This window comes from Brassica napus, chromosome A1 (assembly GCF_020379485.1).
Source record: "Brassica napus cultivar Da-Ae chromosome A1, Da-Ae, whole genome shotgun sequence".
NCBI lineage: Eukaryota > Viridiplantae > Streptophyta > Magnoliopsida > Brassicales > Brassicaceae > Brassica > Brassica napus.
Window position 1 is genome coordinate 18,185,069 of NC_063434.1, and position 21,368 is coordinate 18,206,436.

Genomic DNA, 21,368 nt, shown 5'->3' on the forward strand with positions numbered 1-21,368 from the left:
ACTCTGTCGATCGATGGTTGGCTCAACCGATCGATCAATTTTATCATAGAAAGGGGAGGGTGGGTGAGGATGCTTAGCGGCGAATTCCTCATGAGTTAGAATTCGAACTGCATTGCATTCAGTTGATTTAGCGGACGACGTCGATCGATGACTGGAGTTATCCGTCCATCGATCTTCGTCATGGTCTGTCGATCGATACGAGTTCATCGACATCGGTCGACACCATTGGGATCCGCCGAGACTCATGGAGCTTCCGATTTTGAAGTCTCCTTCCTTGAGTTTTTCATGTCTCACCACTTGCCAGAAATCATCATCTATGATGGCATTTACGTGGTGTTTTCCCTTGTCAGCTCCTGCCTCTCTAGCGAAAGCTTCTTGCCTCTTTATAGTTTCGCAAGTCTGAATCACTTGCGTTTCAAGTTTTCTTACCTGAGTCCCTAAGGTCTCGATTTTGGTGTTCAGATTGTTGTAGGCGGAGTCTATTTTACCGTTGAAATCCACAGTGATTTGTTGTTGTCCCAACAGCACTCGATCAAGCATTTCTTCTATCTTGCTTTCCTGAGTCTGGGGTGGTGGATTCTGGTAGTAGTAGTAGTTCGAGTAGCTTTTGCTGTTGTTGAAGGGTTTTTGAAATTGTGAACTCTGGTTACTTCTTTGACCATTTCCAAAGAAGTTTATGTTTCCGCCCTGGTTTCCAAATTTCTGGAATCCGGTACCTCCGATTTAGTTCACATTTTCTTCTCCTTCCGTATCTACTACTTCTCCTTCAGCTAAACAGACTTGCTTCCTAAGAAGCTCGTGCACCACATCTAACTTAGCTCTTACTTCGTCCATTTGTTCCTTCCCGATAGAGGCTACAGACTTCTTCCGTTCAGAGTCAGTGTTTTTGGTGATGCTGCTGTTAGCAAGGTTTTCGATAAGTCTCACAGCTTCTAACGGATTCCGAGTAGTGAAGTTTCCTTCACTCGCCGTATCAAGAGCCATTTGATACTGTAAGGCGAGACCTCGGAAGAAAGTGCTTAGCAACTGCACTTCGTTAAATCCGTGGTGTGGACAGTCTCGCTGGAAGAACCTAAATCTAATCCACGCATCTTTGAAGGACTCTCTAGCCTCCTGCGAGAATATGGAAATTTTGTTTCGAAGTTCTTCAGCGCGCGCCTCATCGAAGAAGTTTCGTAAGAAAGCGTTCTTGATGTCAGCCCAGGATGTTAAGGATCCTGTGGGTAGCTGCCTAAGCCAGTGCATCGCTTCTCCATTCAGCGTGTATTTCAAGAGCTTGCACAGCAGGTAATCTTCGGGGACTCCTTCCATCCGAATAGCAGCGATTAAATCCTCGAACCGTTCTAGATGGTCCAGAGTAGGGTATCTGCAACACGAGAGTGTAGTATTGAGGCTTCAGCTCGAAATTCTGCTTCTTTCTGCTTCTGGATCTCCGGAAGTCGAATAGCTGATCTGTTGGAATAGTACTAATCTGGGCGATTGTAGTCGGCCAGTGGTTTCGATCGAGCGTCCTCGTCTACAGGTTGAGCAGCTCCTGTAGTATCAGCATCAGGGATTACAGTCCCATGAGCGTCTATTTTCTGACCTGTTGCATTACACAGATGACCGTCCTGGTCATACAGGTTTCCGTTCTCGTCCTGTGTTAGAATAATAAAGTTTACCATTTTTGACGACACGGTATCGATCGACGTACACGGTGTAATATCGATCGTTGTCGAACGATTAGGATCGATCGACGATGAAGGTTTGGTGTCGGTCGACGGTTGGTTGTGAGTATCGATCGACGACGAAGTTGTTGCGTTGAGCGATGTGGAATGTTGACCTCTACGGATGGTGCGTTCCAAGTGAGCAGGATCGTCTGAGAACAGCAAGTCTTTCGCCTTGTTGCTTCTGGTACCGCTGGGCATGCGCCTGAAAAGACAAGAAAAAGATTATGTTAGAAAGGGGGTAGAGAAGAGAATAAGAATCAATAAAACTAAATCTAATGGCGATCAAAGCTCCCCGGCAATGGCGCCAAATTTGATACCACTCAAATTACCCTAAGGAGTGTTACTCTCATCAAAAGAGGTTCAGATGTAGTACTTAGGGATCGAATCCACAAGGAGCTAGGGAACAATTAAATCTAGTATATATTAATTCTAAGAGTTGTAAATGTTTAAATGAAATAGCAATAGTAACAAGCGAAGTAAATAGTAAATGTAACTTGGGTTGAAATGATATTAGATGCAGGTCCACTATTCAGGTGTTGGCGATTATAATATCTATAGATGCCTATTTGTTGCATGCATGATATGTTAGAGCTCAACCGCTTAACTCAGTGATCAGCTGTCGCATGTTTCACTGGTTAACAAGCTAGATCTCGTGTCTCAACGGTTAGTATGTTGACAACGAAAGAGTGTCGACCGATGGTCCTACAGGGACGTCGACCAATACACCTTTACCTATGTCGACCGATAGTCAGTTGAGGACATCGATCGACGGGTATGATATGCTCTATTAAGATACTAAATTGGCGGTTAGCCCTCTCTAGCAGTCCTAATATGATAGATAGATGTCAGGATGGGATAACAAGGGTGCTTGAGTATGCAATCCTATGATCAAGTTCTAGTTAGCAAGGCTAAAACAAGCAATGAATACAAATCTATCATGAATATCACAACAAGGCAGATCTATAGTTTGGGGCCAATCCCACAAACCTATCTTAACCCTGGATCTAATAAATGAACTACTCAGACATAGCAAAGCAATTAATGACAATGAAGAAATGGAAATTCATAGTATAGATGAAAAGAAATGAAAACAAGGAGTTCCAATCACAAGTGATCTTCTCTTCAAAACTCTCTCTCTCTCTCTCTCTCTCAAAGTAAAACTGTAACAAAAAACTCTCTCTGCCGTCAAAACACTTAGGCAGTATATAATCTACTAGGTTAAAAACTCGTCAGGGCATTTTCGTAATTTGGCTTGGACTTAGGCTTCAAGTCTGCTGGATCCAAAATGTGGCATGTCCAATGTCTCGACATCGATCGATGGTACTTGTGTACATCGATCGATATTAATCTTCATTTGTTGAGGCATCTCATGGTGTCGATCGACAGCAGTGAATGTGCATCGATCGATTTACTCCGAAATGCACCTGAACCTGAAAACATACCTAGAAGAGTAGAAAACATAGATATATATATATATAGTAAAACACCTATATACCATGGATGAAAACGGGTCAAATCCAAGGTATATCAACGAGTCTCCTCGACGTTCTCCCACGACTGTCCTTCTACGACAGGAGAACCATCTGCTCCGCCGCCAAAGCTGGAAGGTCCTCGAAGATTCCCCCGGGGTGTAACAACAGGGAACGAAATCGGGAAGAGAAGCCTCTCCGACACTCGCTCAATCCTGACCGTCTCTCGAGATTAATGTCGTGCTTTCCCTCTCTTCGCGGAGCTAACGCGCCGAATCAGCAACGAGGACTCACTGAGGCATGTCCATGTTTTCTGTATCCATCATGGCTTCACGATAAATCGTCTCAAAATCAGAAGGAGAGTTCGTCTCGATGACACGTGCAGGACTTGATTCGGTTGCACTCGCCACGACTTTCCCTTTCTGAGCCCTAGAAAGCTTACCTCTACCGCCCGACGACATTCTAAGAACTAAGACTACAAAGTTAGAGAGAGAAGCGGAGAGTAAGAGAGAGAAAGTACCTGAGCCGGATGAAGAGTGGAGAAAATGAGATGCGAGAGGGGTATTTATAGAGAGGAGCGCATCGCACCCCGAGGCATCATCATTAGACCTAGATGGGCCTAGAGTCAGCCCATTTAGGCGCGTGGAGCTCACCAAACGTCGCGACTTTTCGACTTCTCGAGGAGAACCGAAATCGGTTCAAATCAAAACCAACAGTCGAAATCGAAACCATAATTAACCACCGGTCCGAACCAAAACCGGTCAGATCCTCGAGCGCGAGCAGATAAGTTGATTGCACAGTCGAAGAGTCGATTGAATAGTCGAGGAGTCGATTTAGATCGTGGACCTGAGATAGTTGTCTCGCAAACCCTACTTTCAAATTCGCTGAGTCGGCTACGCTACTCACCAGCGAACTGGGGGGACTTACTGTTGGGTATGGGCCTAGCCCTCCCAAAAGGCCCGAAAGACAATTATCCACACATATGATTACAACAAAGAAAGTCGGCTCGTCGACTTGCGAGCCGGCGATCGGCTCGGCTCTAGACTACTTTTGGTCGTCGAGACGACTGACTGAACATTATCGGCTCGACGACTTGACTCAGCGGCCCGATGATTCGGCCCAATCACTCGAGGAGGCCCATCGAGACAAAGCACATTAGGTCAACGAGCATTTGTCTATAAAAGGAGGAGGAAAGGCAACAAGGAGAGGATCCGCAAATCACTACACTTACTTTCTGCTAGACTTAGGGTTTTACATCGTACATCTCGCCGACTTGTACGGTCCGACGAACTTGTCTTCGCTGGACTTTTTCCTCTGTTTTCTTCCTCTTTTGTAACTCAGTTTCGAGTCATTGATCTAATAAAACACGTCTTTGTCTTGACCCACCGACGAGAACTCGTCCTTTCTCTTTACTAGTTTATCGACAGTCTCGGTTTAAAAAGGGTTCAGGATAATCTTCTCGTGAGAATGAGAGATGGAGCCTTCTCCCTTACAAGTTGCGTAAATCCCAAGAGAATTGTTCTAGGTTTCTTGCAAAACTAGCGTAAGTAAAAGAAATGATAGCCTAGGCCTTTTTATAGGAAGGCGCTGGTGATAAAAAGATAGGAGAGAGTCGAAACTAGGGCAAACTTCCGCAATAGGAAGTTTCCCTAATGATCGGGAGCAGTCAAATGCTTGATCTCTTCGGGAACAACCTTTGGGTTGTTCTAAATGACTGTTCCACATTGAATCCTTCAAAACGGCATCTAACTTCCTGAATCTCTCTTCTTTACTCTTTCACCTGCTCCCAACCTGGAATGATGTCAATTAAGCACGAATTAGGACTGAGAATTAGGTTAAAGTACATATATATTGGTATTAAAAACACCACATATCAGTCGGACTGCATACAAAGTTCTAATTGACGCTATTAAAACGTTTGCTCCAGATGGAGGTTCATACACAATAAGCGGCATGAAGGACGCGTTATTGATTTGGGCTTACGAATCCGTCACCTGCTTCGGTGAGAGTTTTGGGAGAGTGATCAATAATGAAGACGTTCCGCTTTTGCGATGGGGTGGAAAGCGTACACGTGCAAGCTTTGATAAATTGTTGTATGCCGAAATCGAAAAGCATGGCGAGGTAAGGTTTAATGCTGACTTAATTTATTTGATGGCTGAGTTCGGAGTTACTTAATGGCTGAGTTATGTGTTAAATTACCGCTGAGTTATTTTAGTTGATGGCTGAGTTATGTGTTAATTCACGGCTGAATTAGTTAAGTTGATGGCTGAGTTTTGTGTTAGTTTGGAGGCTGAGTTTTGTTATAACATGGTGTTGCAGGTGCGTGTGAGGAGAATGGTTTTGAAGGACTCAATTGAAGAGATGTTTCCTATTTGGCCGGGTGAAGATGATGACCCACAACTCGTTACGTTGATAACAGACATACATTCAGGTAGATTTTTGAAAGGTTTGTGGGAAATGCAAGGGAATGCAAAGGGGACGGGAATGAGAAGAAGAGAATGAAGGGTGGAGTTTCGTCAGAAGCGGAGCCACCCACTAAGAAGCAGAAGAAAGTTAAGACACATAATGAGTCTGAAGCTGATGCAGCGGAAAAGGGTTCTAGCGAGAAGGAAGGTAGCAAAGAGTTGGAGTTGGAGAACAAAGCGACTCTGACGACCATTGTGAGTACTCTGGATATTATTTCCAGAAAATTTGAACAGGTTGACTCACAGTTGGAAGCTTACGAGTTAGACCGGAACAGACCATTGATGGACCAAAAGACCATTGATGACAGGGTGATGCATTACTGGAGGAGCGTCTGAAAGATCTGGGGATTGGGAAAATTTCCGAAAACCATGATAACCCCTCTCCACCATCATCAGATAACTCTTTATCGATGGCATCACCGGTGGTTCGAACGCATCAGAAGTTTGGACCGAAAACGAATTTGGCTAAGGAGCTTGAAAAGAAATCAGGGGTGAAAAGGACTTTGGATGAGGAGTTTGGTAGTGTTGATAAAGCTACTGATATGCGGCCTCTTGATTTCGTAGTAGTTTCTCCTGCAAAGGATTCTAAGGATGATAAGGCTACTAAGGATGATAAGGTTGCTAAGGATCCAGCCTATTGACGCGGCTGCAGGCGCAAGCGTATTGTTAAGGGTGAGAAAGCCGATGAGAAGAAAAAAGGAGGGCAGGCAGGATGCTGCTTTTAAGAGGAAGGAGAAGGCTGAGGATAAGAAAAAAGAAACTGAAGCTAGGAAAAAAGAGGCTGAAGCTAAGAAAAAAGTGGCTGAGGCTAAGAAAAAAGAGGCTGAGTTAAAGAAGAAACAAGAGGCTGAGCTACAGAAGCAAAAAACAGGTTGGGTCAAAGTACAAAAATGTGACTCCACCGCGTGACGGTGTAACATAATGCAATGTACAGCCTGATGTAGAGGACAGTTCATTGGCTGATATAATTGACGAAGCTGTTGCAGAACAAAACGAATTCGCGCAGAAGTCTGATGTCGAGAATTCTGAAGTAGTTAGATCTGCCATAATTAAGGATTACCGGGAGAAAATGTTCGGTTAACTCCAAAAGGGTTGTCAATGATGGCAATTTCTTCATCATTAGTTTTTCTGAACGTAGGACATAATGGAACGACGTGCATGAGGAAGAATGTTACTCCTTCATCAGCAATATGTGACCCTCTAGCACCTGTTGTTCCGGCGCTATTGGAAAAACTTATGCAACACATCAAGGCAATTCCACCCAAACCACCAGCACCACCAGGTAAATAAGAAGTACTAACAGCTGATCATGAGAGTGACTTCTACAGCATACTCATCCATGAGAGACTGTGGCCGGAGGATGAGTATGGATGGGTGTTTGATAATGTAAGTCTTTATTACGGCTGAGTTATATATTATTTTGTTTTATTACGGCTGTGTTATCTAATTTTTACGGCTGAGTTATATATTCTTTTATTATATCACGGCTGAGTTATATATTTGATTACTGCTGACTTGTTAATTTTATTTGTGTAGCATGTCGTGGCGTATATGAACGTCCTCATTAAAAGGTCCATGCGAGAGCCCACTCCATTTTGGTCCAAGCGGACAGCCTTCGTTGACGTTTGGTGGCAAAGTTTTTTGATTCATGATTACGCTCAGTTCATGATGAAACCCACAATGTTCATGTTCAAAGGCAATGGTTATGAAGATATGATAAAGGGTAGGATTCCCGATCATTGTCGAACAAACTTGAAGTGGTATGAAGATGTGGATCACTTGTACGGATGTCTTCAAACCGGCAGAAATCATTAGGTTGCATATCACGTGGATCTGAAGAAGGAGAAAATTGATTGCTATGATCCAATCTTTGGAGAGGTAACACTCGATAGTGAGCAGAGAATTCTGAATTCATTTAAACCGCTGACGCACATGATTCCCGCTATGTTGAGTGTACATATTCCTGCCAATATCCGACCCATTAGCAGGAAATATTTCTCATTCAGAAGGAGGAGCAAAAGATACACTCCACAAAACACCCAGGTTGGCGATTGTGGGGTGTATTCGTTGAATTTTGTGGAGTGTCTAGCGCTTGGTGTAACGTTTGATGGGATAAACGATCAAAATATTCAAGGTTTACGGATGAAGATGGCAGCAGATATCCTCGCTGAAGGAGGAAATGTTGTGACGGACCAAATGATGGCTAAATGAACCTGTGTTGTTATGAAGTACTTAACTTATGTTGTTATTAAGTAATTGACTCAGTCTTATCGTTTTTATAACCCTGTCGTATCGTATATACGTAACTCAGCCTTACCCCAAACATACCCTATAATCGTAACATGTTTATACAACTCAGCTGTATCGATTAGTATTAGTCAGCCGTTACTATATTATAACTCAGCCATACCTCAAACATAACCTATAATCAAAAAAATTAAATGTTTATACTTTAAATGTTAAATTGAAACTCTAATTATATATCTGAAGTGAATCTATAATCAACTGAATATGTTTTCTTTATTGAATCTACGAGTTTAGAATCAATCATGATCTTGAGGTATATGTTTTCTTACAATTACTCATAAACTTAACTGATACATATAAGGTGTGAGCATAATTCAAAACTCATAAAATATTATTATGTTATTTATCATGAATTTGTGTGTTTTATAACTATTCTTTCACCATAAATCCAAATCCCAAACTTTAAAACCCAAAAAATCAAATCTAAACCCTAAACCCTAAACCCCATTTACTAAGTCAGCCGTAAATGTGGTCTGTAACTCAGCCGTAAACTGTAACTTAATCTTGACGTTTGGCGGGAAAAAGATAACTGCTTCTTGAGAAATTTTAACTCGAGACGTTTGACGTTCTGTACCTCTCTATATATTGTCTCCTCTCTTACACCTTTCTCTCTCTAGAAAAAATCAAAACAAAAACTCTCTATCCCCATCAAAAGTTATGAAGATTGTTCCTGGTTATTCGACGATGTTAGAGAACAGTGTCAATGCGATACTAAGCTCTGCAAATCGTGAAAACCTCCCTCTTCTATACCCTGGTCCGGGTGAATTGCTTGACACAACCAGTACTATCTGGTTCAAATTTTTAAGTGATCTCTCTCTCGTCATCCCGTTGATTCTTGCAGAAGGCTGGGTTCATGATTGGCCGACATACAGCGCCATTCCCGATCATTTTATGGAACGCTGGTTTCTTCAACTCGCTGTAAGAACAGTTTGTCCACTTAAAATGGCAGCATAGCGTTGCTGAGTTATTTTTCTTTTGTGTTCTCAACGGTTTTGTAATTTTTTTTTTGTTGTAGCGCAAAAACACGTGGAATCGAAGGCATAATTCGACAGTTTGGACACATTTTAATCTTGTGGCCAGAATGCTATTTTGTTGCCAGATGCGCTATTTGAAGAGAACTTGGGAAATCGGAGGCGACAAGCCTCCGTGGATGTTAAGAAGAGTCTGGCGTGATCTCGTCCACATGTTTGAAGAGTTTGGTCCTGACAATTTTGGTTTCTGAAAGTGATGCCTTGTCTGTATTTTGAATATGACAATTTCGGTTCTTGAATGTAAACATGTCGAATTTGTATTTCTTGTATATTAAGTACTATAACCCAGTCATAATGTGTTTGTTTAATTCAGCCGTATCTTTATAATAACTCAGCCTCTACGTATAAAAAAACTCAGTTGTGAATGTTAGTTTAAGATAAATCCAGCCATAAGTGACCGAAACTTAACGTTGGTTGAAGAGGTTGAAGATATTAAGTCACTGATAACTGGCATTAACAAAGACATCTCGGAATTCAAACTTAACGTTGCTCGGTTGGAGAAAGAGATTGAAGTATTGAAGACGGCGTCTGAGGGAAAAGGAGAAGAATGCATGAGTCAGGGTCGGTGTTTGAGGAATGTGTTTGTTTGTGGGGTTGGAATGTCGTTACTTTGCTACCACTACTACTTTGTTTAGTAATGTTTTGTAAGTCAGCCTATGTTTTATGTAACTCAGACTTAACGTATTAAAGTATCTCAACCGTGAAGGAAAACAAATGATAACATTGTTTAGAAACTCAGCCGTAATGTATAAAGTAACTCAGACTTAACGTATTAAAGTATCTAAGCCGTGAAGCAAAAAAATGATAACATTGTTTAGAAACTCAGCCGTAATGTATAAAGTAACTCAGTTGTAAAGTTTAAAGTAACTCAGCCGTAAAGTAAACAAATGATAACATTGTTTAGAACCTCAGCCGTAATGTATAAAGTAACTCAGTTGTAAAGTTTAAAGTAACTCAGCCGTGCAGCCGTAATGTATAAAGTAACTCGTCACTGTTTATACCACAACGAAGATTATATCTCACCCACTTTCATATTAATGGGACGTTTCCACTTGCTTGATTGGACTGAGTTGTCGATTAATGGTGGCACATGTTTAAAATATCGAGGCTAATTATTACTTTAACTCAGCCAACGATATGAGAATATCGAGACTAATTATTCTTTCCTCCGTTCGTTTGTAATTGACGTTTTACATGTCTGCACGTAAATTAAGAAATTTGAACGTTTTGCAATGCACGTAAATGAACCTCTTTTTATTGGTGTTTAATGCTAATATGACTTCATATTATGTGACCAAAACTCAGCCTAATTAAACATAAACCGAGTCATAATTCAATATAAATCAGTAATGCAGCCGTAATTGAACAATAAACCAGCCAAAAGAAACAATAACTAAGCCTTCATTACATTCATTTGAACTTAAAAAGATAATAGCAAAAAACTTAAAAATATAATAGCAAAAAACTTAAAAAGATAAGATACCGATAGATTACATCTTCACCACGTCCTTGTGTCCCTAATAACGCTTATCGGTTCAAAATCACGTAAAAACGTGTCAATCTCTTTGATCCAGAAACAGCGCTCACGAATGTTGTCATCCTTAGTCATATCAAGGTGCCACAAGCAGACACATTTTCGCCCCACATGCGTTGCACATTGGCATCTGTAGAACGACAGAACAAACTTTGAAATGAACAGGGCCCTATTTTGGAAGAACTCGTCAAAATGCCACAAACCCCATCCCCATTTCACATATCGCACTAGTTTCCCTATCCTCTTAACCCATTCTCTTGGAATACCATGAAAATACTGCCCATCACACAAAAAGATTGCTTGAGTAATTGCGTGTGTATACACAGCAGGCTCATATCTTGCATCTGCTGCACGCTTCATGAGAGAAAGCCCTTCTTCTTGAAGGTCGAACGTGAAGTAGAACTGTACACCCTTTATATAAAGTGTGCTTGGATTTCCCTCAGCGTAGCAAGATTTCAACAACTGCGAAGGCATATTGAGTCCCCAGGGAACGGATAACACATCATAAAAATAGTATCCACCACGCCGCTCTGCTAACCCTTTCATCGACTTGGACGATGTTTTGAGGCCATAGAGATCTTGGAAGGAGTTACAGGCCACACGTTCAACCACCAACGCCTGAATTTCTTCAGGCAATTCAAGAAGAGGGGAAAAAATCCATTTAGATAGAGAGAGAGAAATTGTGTAAAAAATAGAGATTTGAACATATAATTGTTCGATAAATGCCTTATTTATTCAACCGTAATACAAATTATTTCAATTAATCAGCTGTTTATTGACTTCGCGACATTTCTTATTTTTGGCGGGAATTATAACAGTTGCGTTTGAAAACAGAAACCCAGCTGAAATGCAAATACATGAAAATCCTTAATCCAGCCGTAATATATATAAATGAAAACAAAACCCAGCCGTAATTCAAATACATGAAAATCCTTAATCCAGCCGTAATATATATAAGTGAAAACAAAAACCCAGCCATAATTCAAATATATGAAAATCCCTACAACACTTGCTTACATCGGACAAGTTTTTGCATTATGGCCACTCTGTCTACATCGAGAACATGTGTGTTCTTTCCTAGGGCGTTTGTTTTGAAGTACAACTTCTAAAGTAGATTTCATCCTATTTTTCTTAGGTCTTCCTGGTTGTTGACGAATATACGGGGGCAAGGACGGTTGGTTTGCCACGATTTCTGGAACAGGTTGCGCTGAGTGAGCTGGCATGATAGATTCAGCGTATTCCCTCACCAAATATTCACTGTTATAGTAAGGACTGCACATGGATATACGACAAACATTGTTGTACTCTGCAGCTGAGATTGCGTGTACACATGGTAATTTCTCGCGTTCGAAACGCCGACATGTGCACTTGTGCTCTACCAAATTAACAACATTCAAAGACTCACTAGAAGATTCATATTTAACTTCAGTGTGATGATCATCAATCCTTTGGACCGTCAATTCTCTGGCGGTAGTTACACGACCCTATTAACAAAAAAAGAATAAATATGAAACGACTGAGTTATTACATATTACGGCTGATTTAAGAATTATAAAGGCTGACTTAAGAATTTTATGAAACGGCTGACTTAAGAATTTTATGTTACGACTGACTTACATGTAGTAGTTTCTCGACACCACGCGTAAGCGTTGTTGGCTGCGATATGGCATCCTCTCTCCGTTCAGCAAACCATCTGGTCATCATTACCCGTATCGATTCTAATATTCGAACAATGTGTAGACCTCTAGCATGCGACAATGCTCTGTTCATTGTTTCCGCTATGTTTGTAGTCATCAAATTGTACCTCTCGCCCGGGAAATGAACACGCGTCCACAGTCAGACATCAGCTCTTTGGAGGTAGCCGTGGAGTGCAGGATGAATCGCTTCAATCTCCTCAAAAATTACAGTAAAGTCAGACATCCTAAAACATCTCGCCACTTTCTTCACCAGACGGAATGCTTCTTTTCCTTTGTACCGTCCCAATATGTTCTTATATAAATGGTAGGTGCATATTCCCCGAGCAGGCAACGGATACACATTTCTAATTGCTTTCTGTATCGAGTAATGCTTGTCCGAGATTATCGCAAGACCCTCGCCGTCAGGAATCAGAAGTTTAGTTGCGTAAAAAACCAATGCCACGAATCATCATTTTCTGTGTCAACCACGGCGAAGGCTATTGGAAAAATCTGGAAGTTACCGTCCTGAGCTAGTGCTTTGAGTAGCGTCCCTTTGTATTTACTATTGAGAAACGTACCGTCGACTACAACAACTTTGCGCATGAAAGGAAACCCATTTACGCTCGCACCAAAGGCAAGAAACACATACATGAATCTTCCAAGCTCATCGATTTGAAGACGCGTAACTGTACTCGGATTGGCCCTTCTTATCATGTATAAGTAAGAAGGCAAGCTTTCAAACCCACACTCAGGTGTTCCCTCATCGATTTCCCTTGCAAATTTCAGCGTCCGGTGTGATTTCCAATAATCCATCTGTTCACATGAAAAAACGATCCTCGTTACTCACCCGCATCAAATAATTAAGACAGCCATAACGTACTGAATAAATCAACCCTATTTTACTATAACTCGGCCACATCTAAATATATAGTAATACAGTCGAATTGTATGATTATGTCAGCCTGTACATTTGACATTACTCAGTCGTGTTGTTAAAATAACTTAGCCACAACAAAGTAATTACCTTTATACCAAACTGCTTAGTGATAGCTATTCCGACGCTCGTAGGGCGAACGGCCGGACCAATGTCGCCAAGAAAGTTCTTGTACAACATACCTAAAATATCTGGTGTTGCTTGTCGAGATCGATTAGAACGTTTTGTGCAGGAACATGTATACTTCGAATCGTAAATATGAAAATAAAACGCCTTGGATTCTCCTTGGGTAGAAGCGCGAACTCTCCAGAGACATCCATCAACCCAACACTTAACAACGTATGATGTCGGGGTTGATGTTTCTACATCAAAATCAAATTTATACCTCACTGTAAGAAGTTTCAGTCGTCTCTCCAAATCGTCTTTACTATCGTATCGTTGACCTACCGCAATGTCTATCAACGACATCTCCAAACTTAGAACCTCCAGATTCCCTTTAGATCCGCTCATCGAGAAGTTCTGATATCTCTTCTTGGGAGGTAGCGTTGGTGAATCTTTGTCATCTGTAGGAGACTCACCGTATGAGCTGAAGTTATCATCTTTATATGACGCACCGTCTGAATCGTCGAACATATCAAATCGGCTTTCAAATTCATCATCTTCTTCGTTTTCTTTGCCTATTTCATCTTCTCCGACTACGTCATGTTTTTCTCCTTCGACATTACTAGAGCAGTCATTCTCATTGTCCTCTTGTTCCTTCTCCAAACTGCAACCATCGTAACTCCCACTATAATTTTCGTCTCTGGACTCAACTACTGAAGCTTCTGCTTCTGCTTCTGAGCTAAAGCTAAAAAATGTTTTAATCTTCTCTCTTGCTTTGTTCTCCGTAATCTCCACACAGAGACGTAGTTGTTCGATTTTCTTTAGGCTTAGAAAACCTTGCAATTGTCGAGTATTGGACATGTAAACTGGTGGAGTGTCGTGCGCCATCGTTTTCAATGCTTTATTCGAGAACATGTAGCTAAGCTGAATATGATCCTTCAAATCATTCAATCCGTAATCATCGAGAACAGTCTTTGCGAAATTTTCATGTGTTGGTTTCTCATCTAAATGAAGAACTTTACACCCTCTACAGTTGACGCTGAATACATATTTGTTTTTCTTAATCCAGTTACTGGAAACAATAATTACCGGATCCATAACCAACTGAGAAAGAGGAAGACGATAGATAACAAAGATGAAGAAGAACATGAACAGTCTCATAAAGCAAGTTATAAATTTTGTTAGTGATGACATGGCAAATCCGAGTTGATGATATGGCGGATTCTGAGTCTATATCTTGAATTTTTTTACAAAACTCAGTCAAAAAGTTAACATTTGCCTCAGCCTTTAAGTAACAATAACTCGGCTATCACGTATTTAATTAACCCAGCCATGTCGTATTTAATAACACTCCAACAAAATATCTCAGTCATTATGAAATTAAAACTCAGCCGTAATTGAAGAGAACCCCTTTTTTACAAAAATCAGTCGTAATTAAAAGACAGCAACCCAGCCATAAAGTAAAATATAAACCAGCCGTAATAATGTCACAGCAAAGAACATAAAAAGAGAAAAGATTCTGATAGAATACATCTTCACCACTCCCTTGTGTCCATAATCACGCTCATCGGTTCAAACTCACGGAAGAAGAGCCCCAACTCTTTGATCCAGAAACAGAGGTTACACATTTTGTCACCCTTATTTTTTTCAATGTACCACAAGACCCAATCTCGCCCCATAATAGGAACACATTGGCAACTATAGAACGAAGGAACAACGGTTGAAATGAACTCGTCCCACTTTGCCAGAAACTCGTCACTGTGCGACAAACCCCATGCCCATTTTAGAGATCGAACTAGTTTCCCAATCCTGTCAACTGATTCCCTCGTAAAACGAGCAAAATACTCCTCATCACGCCAAATTATTTTGCTAGTCATTGCGTATGTATACACAAAATGCTCATATCCTGCTTCCGCTGCAAGCTTCATGAAAGCAAATCCTTCTTCCTGAAGGTTAAATGTGAAGAAAAACTGTACACCCTTTCATATAAAGTGTGCTTGGATTTCTGATATATGGTGTTTTATACATTTTGTATATATGCTTTTCAATTGGTTTTCAAGTCTTTATCGAGTCTTCCTAGTCCTTTTCGAGTCATTACAGGTCTAGAGTTGCATTGGATGGGAGATGGACCAGCTGGAACAAAAGAGGCAGCAAACAATGCAATTTGGTGATTTTCACGCAGAACAGTCTTGATGACTGTTCCGGATAGCAGAGCAACCCAAGTGACTGTTCTGGATGCCTATTCCAGCAGCAGAGATTTTTAAGGAAACTACAACCTATTTCGGGATTTTCCCTAATCTCTCTATTTTCTCTCCCAGCCGCCTGTGGCTTTGATATATCATATTTTTCTCTTTCTTTTTACATTCTACGCTGTTCTTGAGACAAGGAACCAGACTTGAGCTTTTAGAGATTTGTGATTTGATACTTTGTAAAGGGAGAAAGCTCAATCTCTCTCACCATAAAGAAGAACCCCATGAACCCTTATTCTATTTTATCTACACATGTTTTATTCAGTCTCTGTCTCTGTGTGTTCTTGTTTCATGGCTGAGTAGTCAGCTTGCTTAGTCTAGGGTGTTAGGGTGTTAGATCCGTGAGCTTGACATAAATAAGTTATAAATCGATTGTCTTCATTCACTGTTGTTCTTAAGGCTTGCATCAAGTTAACCACTTAGTGCCTGATTCTAGGTTTAATCTATTCATCAAAAGTGTTATAGGTTGCTAGACATAACTTGAATGAGCATTGCATCCCTAATCAGCGAAAGTAGATATTATGGTGTTTTGTGAACATATCAGACTTGATCTCTATTGCTTGCTGTCGCATCTTGATCCAAATGAGAGTTTAGGTATCAAGATCGATCAGCATAGGGGGCAGTTCCACGAGAGTGGGCTGTTCTACTTGAGTGATCCGAGTTATAGACTTGTTCTTAACTAAAATTGAATAATTGTTTGGCTCACACTTGCTTAACACCTGATCAAACCACCCTAGGCTAGCATTTTTAATCATCTGAAAACCTTAAATTAATCTCTTATTTTATTGTTACGAAATCAACATTAAAACCCCCATATTGTTTTAGCTTCATATTGATCCCATAAAGATAAAGTGTAATAGTTGGTCTCTGTGAATTCGATCCTAAAGTGCTACATCGACATACCATTCGATTGTGGTAGTGTGCACAGTAGGTTAATTGGTGTGTGTATACACGTAATATCAATTTGGCGCCGTTGCCGGGAACCTTCTTTTTACCTTTATTTTTTGTTTATTTATTTAGTCTAAGACCTCTAACTTGCCCTATCCTTTTTGTTTCAGCTAATTTTTCAGGTGCATGACCAGTAGACCAGTAGACATACTCGGAAAAACGCACAAGGAGAGTTAGTTACATTTAGCAACCAGGAGCTAGCAAGGTTAGAAAGAACAAATCGGCAACAGCCAAGGCAAACCGACACCACTATGGGTGATCACGCCAATCAAGAGCAACTCACTGCTCAGTTGCAACAGATGCAACAAAAGATGCTTCAAATGAAGCAGACCATCCAAGCTCAGCAGGATGCTGCTTAACAGGCTGCTCTCGCGCGGCAGGAACAACAAGCGCAAACTGTTCCAATAGGGCTGAGAAACCTTCCTTGCAACATCCCTACTATGCGCTCTGCCATTGTTCCTCCACCCTGCACCAGGCAGGACTTCGAGATCAAGCCTGCTTTGATTGGTCTAGTACAGAGAAAGGTGTTCTCTGGTCTTTCTACAGAAATTCCAATGGAGCATATTAAGAGATTTGAAAAAGTCTGCAGTTTCACTCGCGCGAATGGTGTTCCACCAGATTACATCGGGTGCATGTTATTCCCATTCTCTCTTGATGGAAAAGTTGCACGGTGGTAGAACTCTCTCTCTACCGGCTCTCTCACTTCATGGGAACAGGTCCGATCAGCGTTCCTCAGCCATTTCTACTCTAAGGTGAGAACAGCTGCATTGAGGAACAAGATCACCTCCTTCAGACAGCTCACTGATGAGCCTTTCTGCGACGCATGGGAGCGCTTCAATGACTATCGCAGAGAATGTTCTCACCATGGATTTGATGATGATTACCTCCTGGACATTTTCTATGATGGAGTGGACTGGAAATACCAAGGTGCTCTAAACTCTGCGAGCAATGGAGACTTCATGACTCAAACCACTGATGGAGCGTTTAAGCTGATTGAGAACATGTGTGCTAGCTCAGCTAATAAGAAAGAGGAGAGTGATTGCTCCAAGAAAGGGAACAATTCCGACACCCAGAAAATAGATGAGCTGACTGCCAAGGTTGATCAGCTACTGAAAAACAACCAAGGGCACGTCTTCAACATGGAGCAAGCTACGGCTGGGCAGATTCAGAACCAGAACCAGCGACAACCGCAGAACAATCGGCAAGCTGTTCCAGCTACTGAGAACAGTCAACCAGATTAACTGAAGGGTCTGGGTATGATGATGCAACAGCTGTTGCATGGTCAGCAGGTTCAGGCCAAGGCATTGAATCAGGTAACCAAGGAAATGGACACCAGGATAGGCAACATGTTCACTGAGCTGAATAACAAGTATGACAATCTTGCGATCCATATAAGAAAGATCGATGTTCAGCTTGCTCAAACAGCTGAGAGTGTCAAGAGGCAACAAGAGACGCTCCCTGGAAAAACTGATAAAAATCCTAGGACTGAGCACTGTAATGCAATAGAGCAGCCGTTTGCTGAGACTGTTCTAGGCGCAGAAGAGAACACAGAGCAGTCTGCTAGCTCTGGAGTGACTGCTCCTAGCGAACCTGCTGAAAATCCACCAGTGCGAGTCTATGTTCCCAAGGTTCCCTATCCAATTCCACCTAGACATCTGATGGATCCCATTAGTGAAGAGCAGCTGATAGGTTTTAACAAGATGGTGAGAAGGCTTCCTAAAGAACTTGCATTCGAAGATGCTCTGCAGATTCGTCCATTGCTCAAGTTCTTTAAAAACTGTAGAGAGACTCAAGAGGAGATCAAGGTCCTCTATACCAAAGCACTGTCACACCAGCATTGTCTAGACCAGCACTGAAGGTATTGCTTAAGGTTGATGATCCTGGAAAGTTTGTTTTCCCATGTTCCATCGCAGGAACAACCTTCAAGGATGCTCTCTACGACTCTGGTTCTTGTGTGAATCTCGTCTCCAAGGCTATTGTAGACGTTTTGGGTATTGCTGATGTTGAGCGTTCTCAGCTGACCCTGGCCTTTGCAAACTCTTCCAGAGCAGTCTCATATGGAACCATCCGCAGCCTTCATGTTCAAGTAGGGGAATGCATTGTTCCTGCTGAGTTTCAAGTTGTTGAGATGAACAAGGATCATGAGATGCCTTTGATATTTGGAAGGACATTCATGGCTACTGTTGGAGCAACCATCGATATGCCCAACAAGAGATTCCGCTTCTCCAACATCAACAAGAAAGTATTCTACAAGGCTGTACCCATCAGATCCTCCTCATCACACGCCTCTCGCATCTCAGTGTTTGATGTAGAAAAGCTGAAGGTTGTTCCAGAGAAGGAGCATGGTGATAAGGGTGAGAGCAGGCTGTTCTCTGATGAAGATCTTAGCACTGATCCTACTAGATTCAGAGGGAATTCAAGGGTGAAACAGAAAGTCCAGAAGAAAAGGGTCAAGGGAGATCATACAATGACTTTGATACCTCTCAAGTGTGATGAGAACTCCATTGAGTATGAGGTAAAGTGCAAGGGTATCTCCCAACCGTTCTCTAAAGTCAGAACCATTCTCACACATGAGCTGAAGGAAAAAGGGGAAGCTGCGGTGAAAGGGTTGTTGAGCAGGGTTTTGAAGCTGAACATGTCTGACTGTGGAGCTTGTTTTGGAACATGCCCTCCTGCTCAACCCGACTGATCCCAGTCACCAAGTCAAGCGAGTGACTTAAACCAAGCGCTTGGTGGGAGGCAACCCACTGGTAAGTGTACATATAAGTTCGTTTTGTTTTTATTTACTTATTTTTTTGTTTTAGTTTATTGAGTCTCAGGTCAAAAAGCATAAAAATTTGAGATACTTCAAAAATTCTGGGTTGCAGAAACGGAACAACATGTCCCCTGAAAAGAGCGGTTGTTCCGGGTGACCATTTGACGATAGAACACCCCGAATTTGCATGGATCGCCTGCTCCACTCAGGTAAGTATCTCAACCAAAGAAAAAAACTGTTTATTCTTGTTTTCACCTTCTTTCTGATTTATTTTCACACCAGGGACGGTGTGAAGTAAGTCTGGGGGAGGGTTTTCGTTGTTTACTAACTCGTTTCTTTCTTTTATTTTTCTTTTAAGTCAGTTTGAGTCAGTTTTTATGATCGAGTCAGTCAAAACTTTGTGGAAATTTGGACCTTATTCCGTGTTGATCACTGACCACCTCGTGCTTTAGTTATCTTATTTAGTGACCTTAGCAGTGGCGAATGACACACATGTGGACCTGGAACACCCTGACATATCTCACTTGATTCTCCAGAAGTTCTCAGCCGATCAGATTACACTGGGTAGACTTAACTCCACCTAACTTGAACCTAATCTTGACTGAAATTCTTCTTGTTATGGGCATTTGATCAGGGAAACGAGAACACACTCAAGACTTCTTATCCTTTTTATCCATCTTGTTGATCCTGAGTGGCTAGCTCATCTTTAGCTAGTTCCCACCCTGCACCTTAGCCTTTATTCCACCTTAATGCATTTGTTTTTCAGTGTCATATGTGCAGATATGTGCAAAAAGGCTGGAGAGGAAAGGATCAACGCAGCCTCCTACTCGTTACTGCTGCAGAAATTCTGTCAGAAAGGAGAACAAGCAGATTAAGGGAGCAACCGCTCCATAACCAATGAACTGCGCAAGAGCAGGGGTGGAGAACCAGAATGGTTGCAAAATCAGAACCACCAGTGGCACTCAGAACCATCATGTATGACCTTCTTCTTCGTCACATCACCATATCAGTCTTCGAAAAAAAAAAAAAAGAAGAGAGAACCAAAATAAGGTGATGGAGAAGGGGAAGAAATCAAAGAAACATGAGCCACTGGGAAGATGAGCAAAGGAGTGGGTACCAAAAGGAAAGTGGAACGCAGAACAATCAATTGCATGTTCCGTCATCAGAACAGTCGCACCAGATAGAGCAAAAACGAGTAGAGGCTGTGGACATCAATGGATCTATCCTCTCTTGCCATTTTATGCGATAACCTGCATCCTCTTCAATGAAATGGTAACCCCTAAACACTTTTAACTCCACCATTAAATAGCCTGTTTCACACCTAGACCGTCTACCCTGAATGATGCATGTGATGAGAAGCTCACGCTACTCTTAAATGAATATAGGGAGTTCTGTCTCGATAGTGTTGCTTTTTCAGGTTTGAGATGTAGAGTATGGAGCTGATTTTTGAACAGCAGTCAGTGGGATTCCGGTAAGGGTGTGTTGTCCTAGTTTTACTGCTTGTATGGTTCAAAGATTGGTGGTTAAAGTATGGTTGCTGAGAATAGGAGAGTTCCCACACTTTCAAACCTTTCTCCCTGTTCTTGATACTTGACATTGTTTGAGGACAAACAAGGATCTAAGTCTGGGGGAATTGATATATGGTTTTTTATACATCTTGTATATATGCTTTTCAATTGGTTTTTAAGTCTTTATCGAGTCTTCCTAGTCCTTTTCGAGTCATTACAGGTCTAGAGTTGCATTGGATGGGAGATGGACCATCTGGAACAAAAGAGGCAGCAAACAATGCAATTTGGTGATTTTCACGCAGAACAGTCTTGATGACTGTTCCGGATAGCGAAGCAACCCGAGTGACTGTTCTGGATGCCTGTCCCAGCGGCAGAAATTTTTAAGGAAACTACAACCTATTTCGGGATTTGCCCTAATCTCTCTACTTTCTCTCCCAGCCGCCTGTGGCTTTGATATATCATATTTTTCTCTTTCTTTTTACATTCTACGCTGTTTTTGAGACAAGGAACCATACTTGAGCTTTTAGAGATTTGTGATTTGATATTTTGTAAAGGGAGAAGGCTCCATCTCTCTCACCATAGAGAAGAACCCCCTGAACCCTTATTCTATTTTATCTACACATGTTTTATTCAGTCTCTGTCTCTGTGTGTTCTTGTTTCATGGCTGAGTAGTCAGCTTGC

General features: G+C 41.5%; 1 protein-coding gene and 2 non-coding genes across 3 annotated transcripts; 1 reads left to right on the plus strand and 2 right to left on the minus strand.

Moving 5' to 3' along the window:
- The first annotated feature begins 1,039 nt into the window (after positions 1-1,039).
- Positions 1,040-1,146, plus strand: LOC125579327. Its single transcript, XR_007317314.1, has one exon. It is a non-coding gene; the product is annotated as a small nucleolar RNA R71 (small nucleolar RNA).
- An 11,474-nt stretch (positions 1,147-12,620) lies between these two features.
- Positions 12,621-14,115, minus strand: LOC106427564. The gene is made up of 3 exons (XM_013868288.2): positions 13,803-14,115; positions 13,216-13,742; positions 12,621-13,004 (listed from the first exon to the last, which is right to left on the minus strand). Exons 1-3 carry the CDS (start codon positions 14,113-14,115, stop codon positions 12,621-12,623), a joined length of 1,224 nt encoding a protein of 407 aa, XP_013723742.2.
- A 3,073-nt stretch (positions 14,116-17,188) lies between these two features.
- Positions 17,189-17,295, minus strand: LOC125579312. Its single transcript, XR_007317298.1, has one exon. It is a non-coding gene; the product is annotated as a small nucleolar RNA R71 (small nucleolar RNA).
- Between the last annotated feature and the right edge of the window lie 4,073 nt (positions 17,296-21,368).